This window comes from Callospermophilus lateralis, chromosome X (assembly GCF_048772815.1).
Source record: "Callospermophilus lateralis isolate mCalLat2 chromosome X, mCalLat2.hap1, whole genome shotgun sequence".
Classification (NCBI taxonomy): Eukaryota; Metazoa; Chordata; class Mammalia; order Rodentia; family Sciuridae; genus Callospermophilus; species Callospermophilus lateralis.
The window spans coordinates 126,519,667-126,542,779 of NC_135325.1; the positions used below are offsets into that span (position 1 = coordinate 126,519,667).

Below are 23,113 nucleotides of genomic sequence, written 5' to 3' on the forward strand. Positions count from 1 at the left end.
TGCATTTGACTCTTAGATGACATCTGAAGCATTGGGGCGTTGATTTAAGTGATCTATGCTATAGGGAAAGGAAGCCTCCTGGTCTTGTGCTGGTTGTGAGAATCAGGGTAGAAGTTAACTTGTTCGATATACTTTTATTTTGTGGACTTGCAGTCTTAGTAAGAGATACATCTCCAACTCCTCTCTTTCAGCTCTGTCCCTGTTCCTTATAAGCTATACAACAGGTCTATCACATCCTTTTTTTTTCTAATTCCTCCCCATTTTCCCTTTCTCTTTCTACTACTCTGATCATTCAAATATTAAAGGTCCTAGAGTGACCTTAGTAACACTTTTCACTTATTTTCTATCTCTTTTCTTCCAGTTTCTTGGGTATTTTCTTGACTCTTATTTTCTAATTCCTTCATTGATTGTTTTGTTTTGTTTTTTGAGACTGGGTCTCACTGTATTACCCTGGCTAGTCTGAAACTCTATACAAGGAATCCTCCTGCCTCAGCCTTCCCGGTGCTAGGACTATAGGTATATGCCATTGCACCTATAGCCTTCATTAATCCTTTTTGTAAATTTTATGTTCTTAATTTCCCTGAATTTGGGCATTTAAACAACTTTCTTGTCTTTTTCCCCCACTAATGAAGATACTCTACCAGTGAGCTCTGTTCCCAGCCATTTTTATTTTGATCTAAGTTGCCCAGGCTGCCTTCAAAATTGCTGTCCTCCTGCCTAGGTCTCCCAAGTAGCTTATCCATCCATATTTAAGAACAAGGCAACAAAAAGCTCAGGAAGCTTCAGTTTAGGGGGAAAGGGTTGGGAGCAAGATGTTTTATTCAGGTATCACTAAATGGTAGACTTAGATATCTTATTTTAAGACACAACTATTAATAACTGCTGTCATATTTCCTCACAGTTCATTACTTTTATTATAATCATTACTTAAAAGAACTCTTGATTCTGTACTGTTGTTGCTAATGATGATGATGTTGATAAAGCAACTCCATAAACTTGTTTATGAATATCTGGGCTCAAACTTGAGCAATGCATGGATCTGATCCTAATTCACATAATTGTGAACAGGATTAACCAATAGATAATCATACCCTAAAAATCCTGGGGTAGGGGAAACCCAGTTCTCCATTGAAAATAGGCAATGACCAGTATGCCCATGAAAAGATGTAAACATCACTAATCATTAGGAAAATACAAAGCGAAACACAATGATATACCACTCTAAAACCATAAGGATGATAACTGTACTATAAAAAATGGAAAATAATAAGTGTTGGCAAGAATGTGGAGAAATTTGAACCCTTGTGCACTGTTGGTGGGAATGGTGGTTCATCAGAAAATTAAGAATGAAATTACAATATGGAGCAGCCATTCTACTTCTGGATATGTACACAAAAGAACTGAAAGTAAGATGTCTAAAAGATATCTGTACACCCAAGTTCATAGCATCATTATTCACAGCTAAAACATGGAAACAACCCAAGTGTCCCATAGACAGGTGAATGAATAAGTAAAATATGATATATACATACAATGGAATATTATTTAACCTTAAAAAGTAAGAAAATTCTGACATGTGCTACAACATAAATGAACTTTAAGGACATTATGATAAGTGAAATAAGATAGCCATAGAAAGACAAATGCTGTATGATTTCTTTATATGAGGTACTTATTATGAGGTCCAGTTCTAAGAGACAGACAATAGAATGACACTTGCCAGGGGCTCAGGAGAGGAGGGAATAGGGTATTAGTGTTTAATGGATATAGAATGTCACTTTTGTTTGTTTTTTGGTGGTGCTGGGGATTGAACCCAGGGCATTGTGCATGCAAGGCAGGCACTCTACCAACTGAGCTGTATCCCCAGCCCTAGAGTGTCAATGTTTTTTAATTTTTTTTTTTTTTTTACTTGTAAGGGGACACAATATCTATCTATCTATGTATGTATCTATCTTTCTTTATTTATTTATTTTCATGTGGTGCTGAGGATCAAACCCAGGTTCTCACACCTGTGAGGCAAGTGCTCTACTGCTGAGCCGTAGCCCATCCCTAGAGTTCAGTTTTATAAGATAAAAAGAATTATGGCAACAGATAATGGTGATGGTTGCACAACATTTTAATTGTACACTTAAAAATGGTAAATTATATAATTGAAAATGTATGTGATTTATATTTTATTACAACAAAATATTTGGGAGAAAAAAATCCTATTCTCTAAAATATTTTACACTTAAATAAATCTTTACTATTATTCAAAATAATACAAGCACGTACATTTAATAATAAAAGGCTTATTAAAATAGTACAAACAAACAAATGAAACCCAGAACACCTGTGTCCACTGCCTTCTGGGGAATTGATTTTCCTTATTATTTTGTTCTTTTTTTTTTTTTTTTTGGTGATTTTCTTTATATTTTCTACTCTTTTTTGAGTCAATTATGGTAACTTATAGTTTCCTAGGACATTGTCCATTTCATCTAAGTTTTTAATTGTTTTGACATGAAAATCTATATCATTTTTAAAAATCTATTTTGTTTTCTTTGTAGCACCTAGCATTCATTTAAATTACTTATTCATCTACTATTTATTACCTCTCCTTTCCCCATTAGGTTATTGTCTCATGACTGTGAGGAACTTGTCTATACACACAGTACCTTGTGTAGAGCCTGCCACATAGTAGCCACTCAGTAAATATTCTTATTGAATGAATGAATAATTGTGTGGTCTCTTTGTATGTCCTCTTTTCCATTGCTACTACTATTTATTTGTGTTTTCTTTTTTTTTCCATTTTATTACCACAGACTTATCTTTTTTACTATCTTTAAATGACCAGCTTTAGGTTTTCTTGATAAACTATTTCTTAGCTTTTATTTTTTAATTTATTTTTTGTTCTGCTTTTCTCTTCATCAATTTCTTTTTTCCCCTTTTTTATTTTTTGTGTTTTATTGTTGTTGTATTTTTATTGTTGTTCTAAATTCTTTTGTTTTTATTTTGTCTTCAACCCAAGAATTGTTTAGAAGTGCAATTTTTAGATTGTTAGGTGTGTAGATTGGGAGTTAAACACTATATTATGGTAACTGTGGCCCATGTGATGTCAGCTTAATGAAGTATGTGTTTGTGTTTATGTAGTTTTCCCCTTGTTATCTGGAACAAAGGTTCACAAACTATAGTCTGTTGAGCAGATAAACCTGGGGCCTACTTTTCAGCTGCATTTGCAGAGCTGAGTGTTGTGATAGAGATTGGGTGGCTCACACAGCTTAAACTAATTACTGTCTGGTCTTTACCTTAAACTTTTGCTTACCTCTGACTTAAAACAATTTTTATGGCTTTATTTGTTTATTTTTATGTGGTGTTGGGGAACGAACCAAGGTCTCTTTCATGCGTGTGAGACAAGTGCTCCACCACTGAGCTATAACCCCAGCCCATGGCTTTTTCATATAGGTTGAAAATATGTGTATTTTCTCTTGGAAACAAGTTCTTCATATGCATGTTAGAATAAGCTTAAATTGTGTTACACCAATCCTGTAGCCCTCTTCATTAGTTTTGGTTTTGATTATAGATATATAAACCTCCCATCACAACTAGATTTGTCCACTTTTTTCATATTTTACTAAGGATTAGCATTATATCTTTTGGAGGTATTTTATTAGTGCATAAAGTGTACATAATGGCCAGTTGTTTGGGAGCCTGAGGCAGGACAATGGCAAATTCCAGTCCAATTTCTGCAATTTAACAAGACCCTGTCTCTCTCTCTCTTTTTTTTTAAAGAGCATATAAAAGTCATAACTATTATCTCTTTCTTCTGGTTTTTCTTCTTACAATATGAAAATCCCTCTTTGTCCTATATATTTATTTATACCTTGGATTCTTTCTCTCTGAAGAATATTATTATTATCCCTGTAAGGACTAGGTTTAAAAAGAATGATTTTTTTTCTTTTTTCTTTTTTTCTTTTTTTTTGAGTAGAAGTAGTCTGGAGATAGATATCTCTCTGTGATGTCATCAGAGACCCAGGCTCTCTTTTCTGCTTCACCATCTTGGTATATGGTTTCCATCCTAAGGTCCCCTCATGGTCCACAAGACTTCTGGAGCTACAGCCAGCACATCTCCATTGAGGTCCAGAAGGAAGAGGAAAGGTAGGAAGACAAAAAGGGACACATCCCAGCTCAGCTAATTTCCAATAAGTGACCTTGCCAGAAGTCCCAGAAAACAATTTCACTTTCATCTCATTGGCAGAATTTAGTCAAGTGGCCATACTTAAGCTACCAGAGAGGCTGTAAAATCTGGTCTTTTACTTCAGGTAGGTCTATCTTGAATAAAAATCGGCATTCTATTACCAGGAGGAAGGTGAGAATGGACATTTGGGATAGGCACTACTCTCTGCCACTGCCTGTTCTTGTGATTAGCATTTGTTTGCCTGTTATAACTTTTTCTATTCCCTTAATTTCAACCTTCCTCAGTTATTTGATTTCAGGTATGTCTCTTATAAAATATAGCAAGATCTTGAGTTATTCGGTTTTAAACAATCAAAACATCTATTAATAGGTGAGTGTAATGTATTCATTTTATTATTATTGTGTGATATATTTCTGCTATCATCTTTTTTTGCTGTGTGTTTACCATGTTTTCATTTTCCTCTTTCCTGACACGTGTTAGACTGATTGGGGTTTTTTCTTATCTGTTTTTTTTTTTTTCTGTTTTTCAATTGTCCTTACTGTTTTGATTCTTTTTGTTTTTACTCTTACTATTCTTTAACATTTCTGTTTTGAAATAATTTCAGACTTACAGAAAAGTTGTGATTATAGTACCAAAATACATTATTTTTTGTTTTATATGTGTAAATATTTTTTTAACAATTTGAGAGAAATTGCATACATGATGCCCCTTCAGTAGGTATTTCCTTATGCATTCACTAAAGAAAAAGGACATTCTTTTACATAACCAGAATGTCCTTTTTTCATACAATATTGTTACCTAATCCATAGTTTCAAATGGCTATACAAATGTCACCAGTTTTACTAGTAATGTGCCATATTTTCAAAAAAAATAAAGTGATACATAAGAACATGATAATTATACTTATTAGTTGGCTTTGATAGCATGTGCCTTTAGTCCCTGCTACTTGGGAGGCTGAGGCAGGAGGATTATTTGAGCCTGGAATTTGAGACTAGTGCGGGAAACTTAGTGAGACCCTATTTCTCAAAAAAATAAATAAATAAGAAAGGATAGGGGTGTAATTTAGGGGTACAGTGCTTGACTAGAATGCATAAGGCCCTAGGTTCAATTCTGAACACTGCAAAAAAAATTACATATATATATATGTTTTCAATACTGTTTTCCATGGTGGCTGCACTAATTTACATTCTAAGAGAGTACCATGTGATGTTTTGATACATGTATACATTATGTAATCCTTAAATAAGGTTAAACATATTTGTCTCCTCAAACATCTATAATTTCTTCATGGTAAAAACATTCAATATCCTTTCTTCTTTTTGCAATAGACAGTGCATAATTGTTCTATTCTTCTAGTTTTTTTTATAGTCCATAATTGTTATCTCTAGTCATGATACTGTGCAATAGTACCCCAGAGCTTCTTGTTACTTAGTACCCATTGATCAACCTCACCCAATCCCCACTTTCCCCAACCTCTGGTTCCCAGCATTTTACTTTCAAATTTTATGAGATCAATTTTTTTTTTTTTTTTGTACCAGGTAGAGCTGCTTTTCCACTGAGCCACATCCTTAGCCCTTTTATTTTATTTTGAGACAGGGTCTTCCTAAGTTGCTTATGGCCTCACTAATTTGCTGAGGCTGACTTTGGACCTGTAATCCTTCTGCCTCAGTCTCCCAACCCACTGAAATTATAGGCATGCACCTGGCAATACTTAGAGGTCTTAAAAGAATGGTCTAACATCATTTCTTCACCTTCCCCAATCAAACCCACTGCAGACTGGTGTCCAATTCTACTTCTCCAACCATTTCTTCATTGCTGCATCCAACAGACTATTTCTTTGTGCTTTTCTTTCTCCCATGTGTGGCCAAAATCAACTTTTCTAGATTCCAAGTATGAGTGAGATCATACAGTACTAATCTTTTTGTGCATGTCTTATTTCACTTAACGTAATATACTCTAGTTCATCCATGTTGTTACAAATAATAGGATTTCATTCTTTTTATGGGTGATTAGTATCCTATTGAGTATACATACCACATTCATCAGTTGATGCACATTTAGGTTGATTCCATATCTTGGCTATTATGAATAGTGCTGCAGTAAACATAGGAATGCAGATGTCTTTTCAAAATACTGATTTCATTTCCTTTGGATATGCACCCAGGTGTGAAATCTATGGGTGGTATACACACACACACACACACACACACACACACACACACATATTCTATTTTTAAGCTTTTAGGAACCTCAATACTGTTTACCATGGTGGCTGCACTAATTTACATTCTAATCAACAGTTTGCAGGAGTTCCCTTTTTCCCATATTCTCTCCAGCACTTGCTATCTTTTGATAATAGCTGTTCTTAGTGGACTGAGGTGATAATTCACTGGATTTGATTTGAATTTCCTAATGATTGATGATGTTGATTATTTTTTTCATACACATCTTGGCCATCCATATGTCATCTTCTTTGGGGAAATGTTTATTTAGATCTATTGCCCACTTAAAATTCTGAGTCATTCCCTTTTGAGTTCCTTAATATTTTGAGTATTAACCCTTTGTAAGATGTATAGTTTTCAGACATTTTCTCCCATTCTTTAGAATGTGTCTTTACTCTGATAATTTTTCCTTTGCTGCAGAAGCTTTTTAGTTTGATGAAATTCTATTTGTCTATTTTTGCTTTTGTTTCCTATACATTTGAGATTTTGTCAAAAAAAATCTGGACCTATTCTAATGCACTGCTATGTTTCCCCTATGTTTTCTTCTAGAAGTTTCAGTTTAGGTCTTTGATCCATATTGGATCTGTTTTTGTAGGTGATAAAAGGACAGATTCTAGTTTCATTCTTCTGTAAATGGATACCTAATTTTCCCTGTACTAGGAATGAAAAAGACTTTCCTTTTTCCAATGTATGTTCTTAGCACCCTTGTTTAAAATTAGTTGGCTATAGATGTGTAGGGATGTTTCGGGGCACTCACTTATTCATTGGTATGTGTGTCCACTTTTATGCCAGTATTGTGCTATTTTAGTTACTGTACTTTTGTAGTATATTTTGAAGTCAAGTATGTGTCAAGTGTTATGCCTTTACTTTCTTTTTGCTCAAGATTGCTTTGGCAGCTGGGTATGGTGGTGCACACATGTAGTCCCAGTGACTCAGGAGGCTGAGTCAGGAGAATCATGAGTTCAAAGCCAGCCTCAGCAAAAGCAAGGTACTAAGCAACTCCTTGAGACCCTGTCTCTAAATAAAATACAAAATATGGGACTGGGATTGTGGCTCAGTGGTAGAGTACTCCCCTAGCACATGCGAGGCCCTGGGTTCAATCCTCAGCACCACATAAAAATAAATAAATAAATAAATAAAGATATTGGTCCAACTAAAACTAAAAAGTAAATGTTTAAAATAAATACATAAATAAATAAAATACAAAATAGGGTGGGAATGTGGCTTAGTGGTTGAATGCCCCTGGGTTCAATCCCCAGTACCAAAAAAAAAAAGAGAGAGATTGTTTTGGCTATTAGAGGTCTTTTGTGCTTCCATATAAATTTTAGGATTGTCCCTTCTAGTTCTGTGAAAAATGTCATTAGTATTTTGTATTGCATTGACTGTAAATTGCTTTGGGATATATGAACAATTTAACAATATTCTTTAAACCATGAACATGGTAAGTCCTTCCTATTCTTTATTTGTATGTATCCTTCAAGTTCTTTCATCAGAGTTTTATAATTTTCATGGTAGATGTTTTTACTTTCTTGGCTAAATTTGTTCCTATGTATTTTATTTTTTGTTAATTATCATGAATGGGATTCCTTTCATGCTTTCTTTCTCAGCAGTCTTATTATTGATATATAAAAATGCTACTGATTTTTGTAAATTGATTTTGTATTCTGCAAGTTTACTGGATTTTTTATTGGTTATAATAATCCTTTAGCCTTTAGATTTTTTTGTATTAGAATCATGTAATCTGCAACAGGGATAATTTGACTTCCTTCCTTTCTATTGTTATGCCTCTTCTTTTTTTGTCTTTCCAATTGCTCTAGCTGTTTCCAGTACCATGTTGAATATTAGTGGTGAGAGTGCACACCCTGTCTTATTTCAGATTCATCATGCTACTATGATGTTTTCTGTGGGTTTCTTTTTTAAATATTTATTCTTAAGGCTTTAGGTGGATACAATATCTTTATTTTACATTTATGTGGTGCTGAGGATCGAACCCGGTGCCTTGTACATGCTAGGCGAGCACTCTACCACTGAGCCACAACTCCAACCATTCTGTGGGTTTCTTATAGATAGTCTTTATTACATTGAGGTGTTGCTTCTGCAGTCAATTTGTTCAGTGTAGATAAAAAATGATTTTTCTCAGTCTGGGGTTATCACTCAGTGGTAGAGCACTTGCCTAGCACATGTGAGGCATTGGGTTCAGTTCTCAGCACCACATATAAATAAACAAAGGTCCATTGACAACTAAAAAAATACTTTTAAAATGCTTTTTCTCCATCTCCAGAAATAGATATGATTTTTGTCCATCATTTTGTTGATATAAAGTATTGAATTAATTTATTGAATTGTATATGTTTAATGATCTTTATATGCTTGAGGAAAATCTAGCTTAATCATAATGAATGATCTTTTTGATATACTGTTGAACTCAGTTTGCTGATATTTTATTGAGAACTTTTACATCTACTTTTATTTGACACATCACGCTAATAGTTTCTCTCTCTTTCTCTCTCTGTGTCTTTGTGTGATTTCAGTATTAGGATAATAGTCATCTCATAAAATGAATTTGGAAGAATTCCCTCTATTTAATTTTATGGAACAGAATAGAAGAATTGGTATTAGTTCTTTCTTAAAAGTTTGGTAGAGGGCTGAGGTTGTGGCTCAGTGGTACAGCACTTCCCTAGCACATGCAAGGCCCTGGGTTTGATCCTCAGCACCACATAAAAATAAATAAATAAAGGTATAAAAATTATATTTAAAAAAAATGTTTGGTAGAACTCAGCAGTGGAACCATCCAGTCCTGGACCTTTATTTGTTGGGAGACTTTATTATGGATTAAACATCACTACTCACTATTTATCTGTTGGGGTTTTCTGTGTCTTCATTATTCAAATTTGATAGGTTATGTATTCAGAAATTTATCTATTTCTTCTAAGTTTACTAATTTGTTGGCATGAATTTGTAATAGTCTCTAATGCTGTTTTGCATTTCTGTGATATCATTTGTAATGTCTCCTTTTTCATCTTTAATTTTATTTACTTGTAGGGCTGGGGCTGTGGTTCAGCAGTAGAGCACTCAGCTAGCATGTGCAAGGCCCTGGGTTAGAGCCTCAGCACCACATAAAAATAAATAAATAAAATAAAGGTATTGTGTCCAACTACAACTAAAAATTAAATATTAAAAAAATATATTGACTTGGGTCTTCTCTGTTTTTTGCTTTGTTAGTCTAGCTAAAATTTTGTTGATTTTGGTTATGTTCTTAAAAAACACCTCTTTCTTTCACTGATTTTCTTATTTTTTACTTTAATTTTTTAGTCTCATTTCTTTCTACTTTGATATTTGTTATTTTTTTTTTCTTCTAATTTTGCTTTCCTAGGTCCTTGAGATGCATAGTCAGGTTATTTGTTTGAAATATTTCTCTTTTTTAATATTCTTTTAGCTATAGTTAGACAAAATACCTTTGTTTTATTTATTGATTTTTATGTGGTGCTGCGGACTGAACCCAGGACCTTCCATGCGCTAGGCAATCACTGTATTGCTGAGCCACAACCCCAGCCCCCTATTTGTATTTTATTTAGAGACAGGGTGTCACTGAGTTGTTTAGTGCCACTCTTTTGCAGAGGTTGGCTTTGAACTCTCCATCCTCCTACCTCCAGAGCCACTGGGATTACAAGCATGTGCCACCATTCCTGGCTCTTGAAATATTTGTACCAATAATTTTTTTGTTTCCATTTTCATTTTTTTCAAGAGATGTTTAAATTTTGCTTTGCTTCAGTTGACTCATTGTTCATTAAGTAGCAACTTGTTAAGTCTCTGTGAATTTGGATAGCTTTTAAATTTTCTTTTGTTGTTGATTTCTAGTTTTATTTCATGATAGTCAGAGATGATACATGATATGATTTATTTTATTTATTTATTTATTTATTTTGTTATCTGGGATTGAACTCGGGCACTCGACCACTGAGCCACATCCCCAGCCCTTTTTTGTGTTTTATTTAGAGACAGGGTCTCACTGAGTTGCTTAGCACCTCGCCATTGCTGAGGCTGGCTTTGAACTCACAATCCTCATGCCTCAGCCTCCCAAACTGGGATTACAGGGGTTCACCACTATGCCTGGCCATGATATGATTATTAAAATTTGTTGACTTGTTTTGTGGCTGTGTGTGTGTGTGTGTGTGTGTGGAAGGGAGGGAGAGAGAGAGAATATATGTACATATACACTAGAGAATGTTTCATGTGCTAAAGAAAGGAACATATTCTACAGCTATTAGATGAAATGTTCTGTTAATGTCTGTTAAATCCATTTGATATATAGTATAGTTCAGCTTTGAGGTTTTTGTTGATTTTTATCTGGATTATCTGTCCATTGATAAAAGTACAGTATTATGGTATTGGATCCTATCTCACCCTTTAGTTACAATAGTATTTGTTTTATAAAATTGAGTGCTCTGGCATTAAGAGCATATACATTTACAATTGTTGTATCTCCTTTTTGAATTGATCACTTGATTATTATACAGTAACCTTCTTTATTTATAGTATTTTTTTCTTTTAAGATTCTTGGGAGGAATTTTAGCATTAAGTGATGATCTTTCCTAAATTATTCATTTCTAAAGTGGTTGTCAAATGATAGTATTCTGATTCTGTCATTCCTTCTACATTTACTAGTTATTTCTATTCCCAGAAAAAATTTTCCATTCTTTTCCTTTTTCCTCTTTGGCTCCCACAGGTGAGAGAAAAGTATGACCCTTGATTATCTGAGTTTTGCTTATTTCACCTAACATGATGCTCTCAGGTTCCATCCATTTTCCTGCAAATGACATAATTTCATTCTTCATTATGGCTGAATAAAATTCATTGTGTATACATACTACATTTTCTTTAACCATTCATCTGTTGATGGACACCTAGGCTGGTTCCATAGTTTGGCTATTGTGAATTGTGCTGCTATAAACATGAGCATGCATGTATCACTATAGTAAGATGACTTTAATTCTTTAGGATAAATGCCAAGGAGTTGTGTAGCTGGGTCCCATGGTGGTTTTTTTCTTATTCTTTTGAAGAACCTCCACAGTGATTTCCATAGTACTTATACTAATGTACAATCTCATCACCAGTGTAAAAGTGTTCCTTCTTCTCTACATCCTCTTTGGCATTTATTATTGTTTGTATTCTTAATGGCTGCCTTTCTAACTGAAATAAGATGAGATCTCCATATAGTTTTTATTTGCATTTCCCCAATTGTTAATGATGTTAAACATGTTTTCATATATTTGTTGGCCCTTATATTTCTTCTTTTAAGTGTCTGTTTAGTTCATTTGCTCATTTGTTAATTGGATTATTTGTTTTTGTTTAGTTTTTTTAATTTCTTATGTATTCTGAATATTAATCCTCTATCCAAAGAGTAACTAGCAGAGACTTTCTCCCATAGATTTTTCCTTTGTCATGCAGAAGTTTTTAAATTTGATGCCATCCCATTTACTAACTCTTGACATTATTTTCTCAGTGAAAGCTGTTGCCTGTACCTATATGGGACTGTGGACGCTACATTTTCTTTAAGGAGTTGCATAGTTTGTGGTCTAATTCCTAGGTCTGTGATCCACAACTTTGAGTTGATTTTTTTATGCAGGTTGAGAGGTAAGTGTCTAGTCTCATTCTTCAACATATGGCTAACCAGTTTTCCCGGCACCATTTGTTAAAAGGCTATCTTTTCTCCAGTGTATGTTTTTGGCACCTTTGTCAAGGATCAGATGACGGTTTCTGTGTGGGTTTGTCTCTGTGTCTTCTGTTCTGTACCACTGGTCTATGTATCTGTTTTTATGGCAGTACCATGCAGTGTTCTTACTATAGCTCTGTAGTATCACTTAAAGTCAGTTATTGTGATACCTCCAGCATGGCTGTCTTAGCTCAGTATTGCTTTGGCTATTCTGGGTCTTTTATTCTTCCAAATGAATTTCAGGAGACCTTTTTGCTAGTTATCTGAAGAATGTCATTGTTCTTTGGATAGGCTTTGTGTTGAATTTGTGTATTGCTTTTGGTAGTACGGCCATTTTAACAATATTAATTCTGCCTGTCCATGAATATGGGAGGTCTTTTCATCTTCTGAGGTCTTCTTCAATTTCTTTCTTCAGTGTTCTGTTTTCATTGTAGAGGTCTTTCACCTCCTTGGTTAGATTTAGTCCTAGGGTTTGTTTTTGTTGTTGTTGTTGTTGTTTCTTTTGAGGCTATTGTGAGTGGGATGATTTTCCTGATTTCTTTCTCAGGAGATTGATTGTTGATATATAGGAAAACTATTGATTTTTGTATGTTGATTTAATAACCTGCTACTTTGCTGAATTTGTTTATTAGCTCTAGCAGTGTTTTGGTGGAGCTTCTTGGATCTTCTAGGTATAGGATCATATCATCTGTAAACAGTGATCACTTCTTCCTTTTCTGTTTTTATCCCTTATATTTTCTTTTCTTGCCTAATTCCTCTGACTATAATTTCTAGCACTATATTAAATGGGAATGGTGAGAGCACATCCTGTTTTGTCCCAGATTTTAAAGGAATTGCTTTTAGTTTTTCCAGTTTACTATGAGGTTAGCTTTGGGGTTTTTTTTGTATATAGCCTTTGTAATGTTGAAATAAGTTCCTTCCATCCCTAGTTTCTCTAATGTTTTTATTGTAAATGAGTGCTGAATTTTGTCAGAGATTTTCTCTGAACATGTTTAGATGCCTAAGTGATTTTTGTCCTTAATTCTATTTATGTGACTAATTATATTTATTGATTTCAGTATGTTAAACCATACTTGCATCCCTGGAATAAAACCAATTTGGTCATTAAGCAAAATCTTTTAGCATCAGATGATTTCTATTTTTTATACAATTTCTTAATGTTATTAAATATGATTTGCTGATATTTTATTAAGGATTTTTTTGCATCTAACTCAATCAGGGATATTTCTATTGATTTTCTATTCTCTATTTCTTTAATCTCTAATCTTTACTATTTCTTTCTGCTTGCTTTAGGTTTATTTTGTTCTTCTGTGTCTACTTGCTTGAGGTGTAAAGTTAGATTATTGATTTGAGATTTGTTTTTTAATGTACATGTTCACAGTTATAAAAGTAATATTGTGATTTGCTCTTAGCACTGCTTTTTCTTCATCACTTGAGGCTTACTATGTTGCCTTTTTAGGTTTTCATTTGTCTCATGATTTCTTCATATGATTTTTCTTTTAACATATTGGTTAAAAGCAATGTGTTTAATTCTGTTTAATTTATACTTCTGTGAATTTTCTAGTTTCCTCCAGCTCTTCATTCCTCATTTCCTTAGACTGTGATTAGAAAAGATAATTTCTATAATTTCAGTGTTAAAATTTATTAAGACTTGCTTTGTGGTCTCACATGTGGTCTATCCCAAAGAGAGTTCCATGTATACTTGAGAAGACTATGTATTCTTTTATTGTTCATTGGCTTGTTCTGTATAGTCCATTAGGCTCAGTTGGTATATAGTGTTGTCAAAGTCCTCTACTTTCTTATTTACTTTCTGTCTTATTGTATTATCCTTTTTTGAAATTTAGGTATTGAATCTCTTGCTATTATTATATTGCTAATTCTCCCATCAATTCTGTCAAACTTTGCTTCTTTATATTTAGGAGCTCTGATGTTTGGTACATAAATATCCTTAATTATTAAATAAACTAGATATTAGACTAAATACTATTTCCTGGAGAGGTGTGCCCTTTCTTATATCATGCAGCTCAGATAGGAAGCTTATCACTTCTATCCAATCAGAGATTGTCTATGTCAGAACTGTGTTGCTACTTTAGTTATTTTCTGGTTTTCTTTGGTTTCCTGGGATACAAGCACAGAGTAAGTTCTGCCGTATGGTTATCCATTTTCCACCTCCTAACAGGAATTTTAGAGCTAAAAAATATGAAATAATGAAGATTTATCTGCTTTTTAACACAAATCCCAACATCCTAGGATTCCACATTCTTAGCAAGTCCTGTTGGTCAAAATGGTCAGGAAGGAGAGTTAATTCTGTGTTTAGGGATTCTGCAGATTGCAGTCTGTCACATACACACGCATGATTGTTAAAATCCACACTGGTTTCTGCTTACCCAAGCAAAGCTGTCTATGCCCTGAGATAAGACAGATGCAAGATAGAGAGAAGTATTACTACTGGTGTCTACTCAGGTCCATCTCTTGATCATGATTCATTTAAAATTGCCATTGTATCCACAGCACTCTTGCGTTATAAAAACTCTCTTGAACTTTTTGTCCTTTAAATTTCGTCCTCTGGAAGTTGGGGTTGTGGCTCAGTGGTAGAGTGCTCGCCTAGCATGTGCAAGGCCCTGGGTTCAATCCTCAGTACCACATAAAAATAAATAAATAAATAGATAGATAGATAGATAGATAGATAAAGGTATTGTGCCCAACTATAACTAAAAAATAAAATATTAAAGTAAATAAATAAATTTCCTCCTCTGGAATCAGAAAGTACCTTTCCAGGAAAAGTGTCTTAAACTCTGAAGTTCATATCTCTGGATTTTCTTGCTTTCCCATTTATTGACCCTATAATTACTAATTGAATCAGTAGTTTTCCAATGATTTATATAACAAATGCTCTTTTATTTGGTCCAAAATCTAGTTCATTAACAGAAGCAGATCTCTACCCTCCTTGGTTCTCATATTATAGTATCAAGTAAACTAACAGAAGCTGCAGAAGCTTCCTTTAGCAATTTATTAAGATGTATATCCAAAGCCAGTAGACTACTGGAATCATTTCTGTTCATGCTCTTGACAAACTCAAATGAATACCTGTAGACTGACTTCTTCAATATTGTTGGAACCATCAGCAATGATAGTCACTCTATAGTATTCCAAAGAGCCTTCTTCAAAGCACCTGGCACATACCTGTAATTCCAGCATCTCTGGAGGCTAAGGCAGGAGGATCACAAGTTCAAAGCCAGCCTCAGCAACTTAGCAAGGCCCTAAGCAACTTAGCAAGACCCTGTCTCTAAATAAAAAATGGAAAGGGCTGTGGATGTGGCTCAGTGGTAAAGAACCCCTAAGTTCAATCCCTGGTGCTAAAACAAAAAGCATATAGCAGATATGGCATGTTCTTTCATGAATTTTTTCCTGACTACATGGTTATGGGGAGGGGAGGGAAGGTTGTAATTCCTCAACATTTGTACTCCACTTAGGTTGTGCTATGGGACGTAGACACATGTTCCTGTGTGGGGAAGAGAACAGGGAATTAGATCTTATTCTGCTTTATCACCATTTACCAATGGGCCTCTTTACAGCAAGTGTCCTCAACGTGGATTCTCTGCTGAGCCCAAGAGTTTAGGTGTATTTAATATGAAAAGTGTGTAGAGGTGAATTGGCTGGTCTTAGTAACATATATACCTGGTTCTTCCACTGTAGCATGAAAATGCAAGTATATGTGCATTTCTTACCTTTTCCCCCAGGAGATAGTGGGAAATGAGGGCTGCTAGAGAACACTGAGTTAGAACAAGTGACCGTTTATGAATCTGATGGAGTCAATCTTTGAAGTATGTCATATCCTAGAGTCAATTAAAAAACTATAGAGAACTTCTGATTATATCTAAGGATTAAAAACTGACCTGAACTGGTTGCCTTGCAGGTATGAGAGAATTGAAATTCCAATCCATATTGTACCCCATGTCACCATTGGAAAAGTATGCCTTGAATCAGCAGTGGAGCTGCCCAAGATCCTTTGTCAGGAGGAACAGGATGCATATAGGAGGATTCACAGGTAGAACCTCTCTTTGTCCCTCTTTTCTACTTTTTGAGGCCTAGTCTTTTTATCTGTAGCATCTCAACTCACATGATTCCCTTGTCTTTCATCTCTCTCTGAGAAAGCTTTATAACAGTCCCTAACCATGTTTCTTACACTGTAGGATAACAATCTTCTTTGGATCATACAAGGGATAGGATATTTTTCTTTTTGGTTATGAAAACAAGACAAACTACAACATCTTAGTATCCCTTTTGGCAAGCACTGGGTCTTGTGCAATGAACATGTATTATAACAAGGCATTAATAATAACAATGGGAGCCTGGCATGTTGGTACACACCTGTAATCCCAGCTGCTTGGGAGACTGAGGCAGGAGGATTATGAGTTCAAGGCCAGCCTCAGCAACTTCAGAAGGCCCCATCTCAAATTTAAAAAATAATAATAATGGGAACTTGAATATCATGCAAACGCCTGGTGTTGTTTATTGCCAGGTTTCTGTTCACGACTAAAAGGCTCAGGGCTCACTCCAGGAAAACAAGAGACACAATACCTTTTACTCTGGGTTCGCTGGGATGGCTCCTCTGACCTTAAGGGTCCGCAGGAAGAGAGAGAGCGAGAGCACGTGCTGACCCCTTTTATTGAGGAGAAGCTATTCAAATGAGGCAAGAGGTCAGGTTTCAGGGGGCTGAGTCTATCGTCATGATGTCCACTGTCAGCAGGTTGACTGACACCTGGGTAGGCCACACCCAAGGACACAGGTGAGCATAGTTTCACCCATGGGGCTAAAAGGAAGAGAAGCCTGGGCAGGAAGACACAAGTCACTCGAACCCTAGAAGCTTGTGTGTCTGATGCCACATCGTCCAGCAGGGGAGTTAACTCAGTCACCTGTTCCTTTGTAATATAACCCCTTGCCCTATTTAGAATAGAATCTTCCATGGAAGTGCCTTGTGTGTGTCCCCTTCTTTGCTACTAACTGTAGCTATTTTATCCCGTTAGCCTTACACATCTGGACTCGGTAACCAAGATCCATAATGGTTCAGGTAAGATTTATGTTTTAGTCAGCCTTTTTTATTGCTATGACCAAAAGACCTGACAAAGACAATTGTAGAGGAGGAAACGTTTATTTGAGGGCTCATGGTTTCAGAGGTCTCAGTCCATAGAGAGCTGGCACCATTCCTCGGGGCTCGAGGGAAGCAGAATATCATGTTGGAAGAGTGTGTTGGAGGGAGGTAGCTCACATGCTGATCAGCAACAGAGAAAGAGACTCCACTTGCCAAATACAAAATGTATACCCCAAAGGCACAGTCCCAGGGCCTACCTCCTCCAGCCACACCCTATCCACTTAATCTGTGTTTTTCCTATTAAAGTGTTTACCAAGAATCTGTGCAGTCAGATGTCAGCAGTCAGCGGGCCTCTCCTACAGTGGTTGGAGGATAGATTGGAGCAAAACCAACAGCATTTGCAGGAGTTACAACAAGAAAAAGAAGAACTTATGCAAGAACTTTACTCCCTAGAATAAAGGAGGAGACAAATGGGGTAAAAAGCATTTTCTTTTTAACTTTGTACTGAACATCGTCCCCAAATGCACACACCTCACTTGTAAGCAGACAATGGAATAGCATTTTTTATACCCCAATAGATAAGTTTTATTCATGCAGTAAACATAAGATGCCATCCTAAAAATTTCACTAGAGCTTAGGAAACCTTCCTACTTTTAACTAGCCTAAAAAGGGCATATGCACGCTGGGAGCAGTGGCACAAGCTGGTAATCCCAGCAGCTCAGGAGACTTGAGACAATTACAAGTTCAAAGCCAGCCTCAGCATCTTAGTGTGGTGCTAAGCAACCCTGAGACCCTGTACCCTATATCTAAATAAAGTATAAAATAGGGCTGGGGATGTGGCTCAGTGGCCAATGCCCCTGCGTTTAATCCTTGGTACCAAAAAAAAGGAAAAAAAGGTTTATGCTAGATGATTTAATTGGTTATATTTTTAATTGGTGCTTTATAATTATACATAATAGGATTAATTATGTCATATTTATACATGCACATAATTTGGTCAATCTCATTCCCTAGTTCCTTCCTTTTTCTCTCCTCCTCCCTCCCCCTGACCTGCTTGCTCTACATTACTGATCTCTTTTCCATTATTCTTAGTATTAGTATTAGTATTGTAATTAGTGCAATATGATTTTATATATAAGGATTCATTGCAGTATATTTGTATATGGACATGGTATAATTTAGTAGATTTCATTCACCAGCATTTCCCCATTCCCTCCTCTGAAAGTTATTTTTTAAAAGGCTGTGGGAGGTCATTGGCAAGGGATATCTTGAAGCAAAATATCTGGGGAATGAATTTTAAATGATTATTTTATCTCCTTTTTAAACTTGAAAGTTTTGATTTTCATATATACCTACACACTAAATGCAATCAGCTAAAGGAATAAGAGTATTTTATGTTTCTATTTTGTAGTTATAATGCTTATGTTGGACAAGTAAATAGTATACTAGGGTTGGTGGGAGGAAGTATAGGTAACTCGTCAATATCTTACCTCTATTCTTTGCCCTTATCAAGAAACATATGTCTCATGTCTTCCTCCTCCTTTTTTTTTTTTTTTGTACCAAAGATTGAACCCAGGGGCACTCAACCACTGAACCACATCACCAGCCTTTTTTTATATTTAGACACAGGGTCTCACTGAGTTTCTTAGGGCCTAAGTTCCTGAAGCTGGCTTTGAATTCGAGATCCTCGTGCCTCATACTCCTGAGCCACTGGGATTACAGGCATGCACCACTGCACCCAGCTTCATGTCTTCTTTCTTGATCTCTACAATATATATTCTGATATACTTACCAAAGGTTGAACCTATATAGCTGCCCTTCTTACATAGATGAGTTCTAGCATATTTGACTCTGAAGCAAAGTACTATTGAGAAGAACCTGTCTATCTACAAATTTCTGCTAAGTGTTTTTCCAGAAACATTTAGGATTTATAATGTAATAAGAATCATACTTTTAAAAGTTTGATTATATTATTTGTATCATGTATAGACACAAATGATAATGCATCTTCAAAAAATAGTTTAGTGGGGGCTGGGGTTGTAGGTCAGTGGTAGAGCGCTTTTTAAGAGTTTAAATAAAGTGGGAATTGGAAGAGGTTGAAAACAAAGAAAACAGCCTCAATCCCAACAACAGTGATAAAGGTTGCTTTTGAGTTTCGGTTTTTCTTTTCTTGTTTCCCCCTATATTATTGTTTTTAAAAAATCTAGAACCAATTGTATCAGAAACAATTGGAGATCAAACTCTGTCTCAGGGTGCAGAACCCAGAAATCTGCACGAGCTGCCTAACTGTTCTTAGCATACTTATGTAAGTTTCAACTGCCCATTTCTTCTCTATTCTTTTTCTTTCCTTTTAGGACAGAAGAAAATATCCAGTATAAAATTAATTAAGCTAAATCAATTTTGATGAAGAAAAAGTTGGAGGACTCACATTACCTGACTGAAAGCTACAGTAATTAAGATGTTAAAGTGTTGCCAGACGAATAAAGACATAAAACAATGGAACAGAAGAGAACCTAGAAATAGACCCATACGAATATTTGAATATGCCAAACTAATCTGACAAACATAATAACAAAGACAATTCAATGAAGAAATCAAGCTGAAGCAATTGAATACACATTTTTTTAAAAAAAGAACCTCAACCTAAACCTCACTAAAAATTTCTATAAAAGTTACCTCAAAATGTATCATGGATATAAATATAATATGTAAAGCTACAACATTTGTTAAAAAAAAAAAAGGAGAACAATCATCAGGAGAAGTTCTTCAACTTCACTTCAAAAGCACAATACATAAGAGAAGACATTTCTGTATTAAGTCTCATCAGAATTAAAAAGTTTGATTCTGTAAGAAATTTCTTAAGAAGAATAAAATACAAGCTACAGATTGAGAGAAATTATTTGCAAACCATAGAATATCCGATCAATTTGGAGTATTGCACTCAAAACTCAACAGTAAAAAAAAAGTCCAATTAGAAAATGAGCAAAAGATATGAATAAACATTCATCAAAGAGGGTATATGGATGGCAAGTAATCACATGAAAAAATGTTGAACTTAATAAGTCATCAGTGAATGCAAATTATAACCACAATGATATATGACTTACACACTTTTTAGAATGGTTAAAGAGAAAATGGTTTTGAGGATACAAACTATACTTCTCATATGTTCATGATAGGAATATAAAATGGTACAGCTACTCTGGAAAAGAGATTGGAAATTTCTTTTGAAGTTAAACATATATTAACTTACAAACCAGCAATTGCCTTCCTGGATATTTATCCCAGAGAAATGAAAACCTATGTTGGCACAAAAGCTCATACAATAATTTTCATAGCAACTGTATTAATAATATCCCCAAACTGAAAACAACTCCGATGTCCTGCAATGGGTAAATGGTTAAATAAATTGTCTATATCATGGAATACTGCTCTGTAATGAAATTAACAATAACGTAAATGGACCTCAGGGGTATTATGTGTGGTGAGTGACAAAAAAAAAAAAAAAAGAATCTTGAAAGTTCACATACTGTACAATAGTGTTCATATAACATTTTTGAAATAACAAAATTATAGAATGAATAGATTAATGGTTGCCAGGGAGTAATTGGGGTGTGGCATATGTATGATTATACAAGGATGGCACAAGGAGTTCCTGTGTGCTGATGGAATAGTTTTGTATCTCGATTATGGTATTGAGTACATAAATCTATACCTGTGCTAAAATACATAGACTTATACAGATATGAATGCATGTAAAATCTGGTAAAACTTAATAAATTCTGTAGTCTATTTAGCAATATTATACCATTGTCACTATTTTGATTTTGAAGTTGTACTACAATTAAGACCTTAGCATTGGAGGAAAATGAGTAAAGGGTACATGGGACTCTCTGTACTATTTTTTGTAACTTCCTGTAAGTCTATTATTATTACGAAATTAAAAACGTGAATTTTAAATAAAGAACTAGGAAGTATGATACCATTTATGAAATAAGAAAAGGGTGACAAAGAGAAAATCTGAGGAGAATAAAATGATCTGAGAATTTTTTCATGCCAACCTTGAACATAAGTCCCTTTCCTTTCCTTTTCTGTGCTTCATTTTCTTCATATATAAAAAGAGATTAGAGGGCTGGGGATGTGGCTCAAGCGGTAGCACGCTCACCTGGCATGCGTGCGGCCCGGGTTCAATCCTCAGCACCACATACAAACAAAGATGTTGTGTCCACTGAAAACTAAAAAAAATAAATAAATACTAAAATTCTAAAAAAAAAAGAGAGAGATTAGAGTAGATGACCACCAAGATTTATTTTAGCTCAGTATTCAGTCTTCTTTAAAATGTCAATATCACAAGGAATAGCAATATGAATGAAAGGTATCACTTTCCCAGTGGCACCAATCTGGCTTACCTTTATCCAAATATTAAATTTCAGTACAACCCTGTAGGCTCTTCTGGACCCCAGAGTCTACATTTTCATTCGTAGCCAAGACTCCGATGGGAATAACATACTTGTTCTCTCCTCTGTTTTCTTGTAAACATGCAACTTACTGCTTTCTGACCTCTACCCACATCATGCCATTGAAATCACTCTCCTACCAAAATTATCAATGACTTCCACGGAGTGAAAGCCAATAGATACTTTTCCTGCTGGGTGTGGTGGTACACGCTGGAAATCCCAGTGACTCTGGAGGCTGAGGCAGGAGGATCACAAATTCGAGGCCAGCCTCAGCAACTTCGCAAGGCCCTATCTCAAAATGAAAAAATAAAAAGGGCTGGGTGTGGGAAGCCATTGTCACACGTGATTGGGCACCTCCTTGATTGGGTGTGAGGTGTTCTGGCTAAACTGTGTCGAACTAATCCCCACCCTCTAGGTGTGAGAGCCCATCCGTGTGGGGGTGTGACTGACCATTGACCCTGAGACCAATCACTGACACTGACCTTGGAATGCTGTCCCCCTCAACCTTCATTGGATGGAATTTTCCCCTGAATTTCTTGTTCCCCAATAAAAGTCCACTCCCTGGCGTGCTCTTTCTGAGTAAGCCTCAGTGCCCCACCGGGTGGCTCGAGGCAGGAGCCAGAGGGAGGGCCGTCTCAGACCTGGTCAAAGAAAAAGGTAAATTGAGTTTGTGTGTTTATTTTGATCTCACTAGTTAACTTCTATGCTTCAAACCTCTTGTATGAAGCCAGCGTGCTGGTCGCGCAGCAGAGCTGGGGATATGGCTTATTGGTTAAGCACCCCTGGGTTCAATCCCTGGTTCCCCCTCAAAAAAAAAAAAAAAAAAAAGATAGTTTTCCTGTCCTTGATGAATCTCTCAACACAGTTGCTCATTCCTCTTTAACTCATTTGTTTTCTAATATTCTATTCTTTTTTTTCTCTTTCCTTTCTCAAATTGATTCATAGGCTTCTCTATCATTGCTTACCTATATGCATTGAAAGATAAATACATATCTCCACCATACCTCCATTTCCACCTGCCTATTAGATATTTTCAGTTGGCTGTCTTAATGGCACATCAAACTTAAAACATCTACATCTGAAGTCATGAATTTTAATCTAAACTCTATTACCTCAGAGGTAAGAAACACAGAAAGGAAATAGTTTAGATTAAAATTTTACAGAAAAGGGCTGGGGCTGGGGCTCAGAGGTAGAGGTCTTGCCTTGCATGCATGAGTCACTGAGTTCAATCCTCAGCACCACATATAAATAAATACATAAAATAAAGATATTGTGTCCATCTATAAGTACAAAAAATATCTTTTAAATTTATGCAAAAAACTGAATAGTCATACATGTGTTACCTTATAAACTATTTACATTGATAGAGTTATAGCAATTTGAAATTCTTTTTCTAACTTGATAATCTGAGTTGCAATGTGTAGGATATTGTATGTGGGATAAGGGGTGGTACAT

General features: G+C 35.4%; 1 protein-coding gene across 1 annotated transcript in view; it reads left to right on the forward strand.

Moving 5' to 3' along the window:
* The window catches only part of Brcc3 (BRCA1/BRCA2-containing complex subunit 3), a 38,685-nt gene extending 17,424 nt beyond the window's left edge, over nt 1-21,261 (forward strand). Inside the window, exons 8-12 of the mRNA XM_077107188.1 lie at nt 4,060-4,134; nt 16,026-16,157; nt 17,137-17,180; nt 17,508-17,676; nt 19,556-21,261. Of these exons, the coding sequence (XP_076963303.1) occupies nt 4,060-4,134; nt 16,026-16,157; nt 17,137-17,180; nt 17,508-17,659 (403 nt within the window). The 3' untranslated portion in view covers nt 17,660-17,676; nt 19,556-21,261. The remainder of the gene's footprint in view (nt 1-4,059; nt 4,135-16,025; nt 16,158-17,136; nt 17,181-17,507; nt 17,677-19,555) is intronic.
* Nucleotides 21,262-23,113: the final 1,852 nt, after the last annotated feature.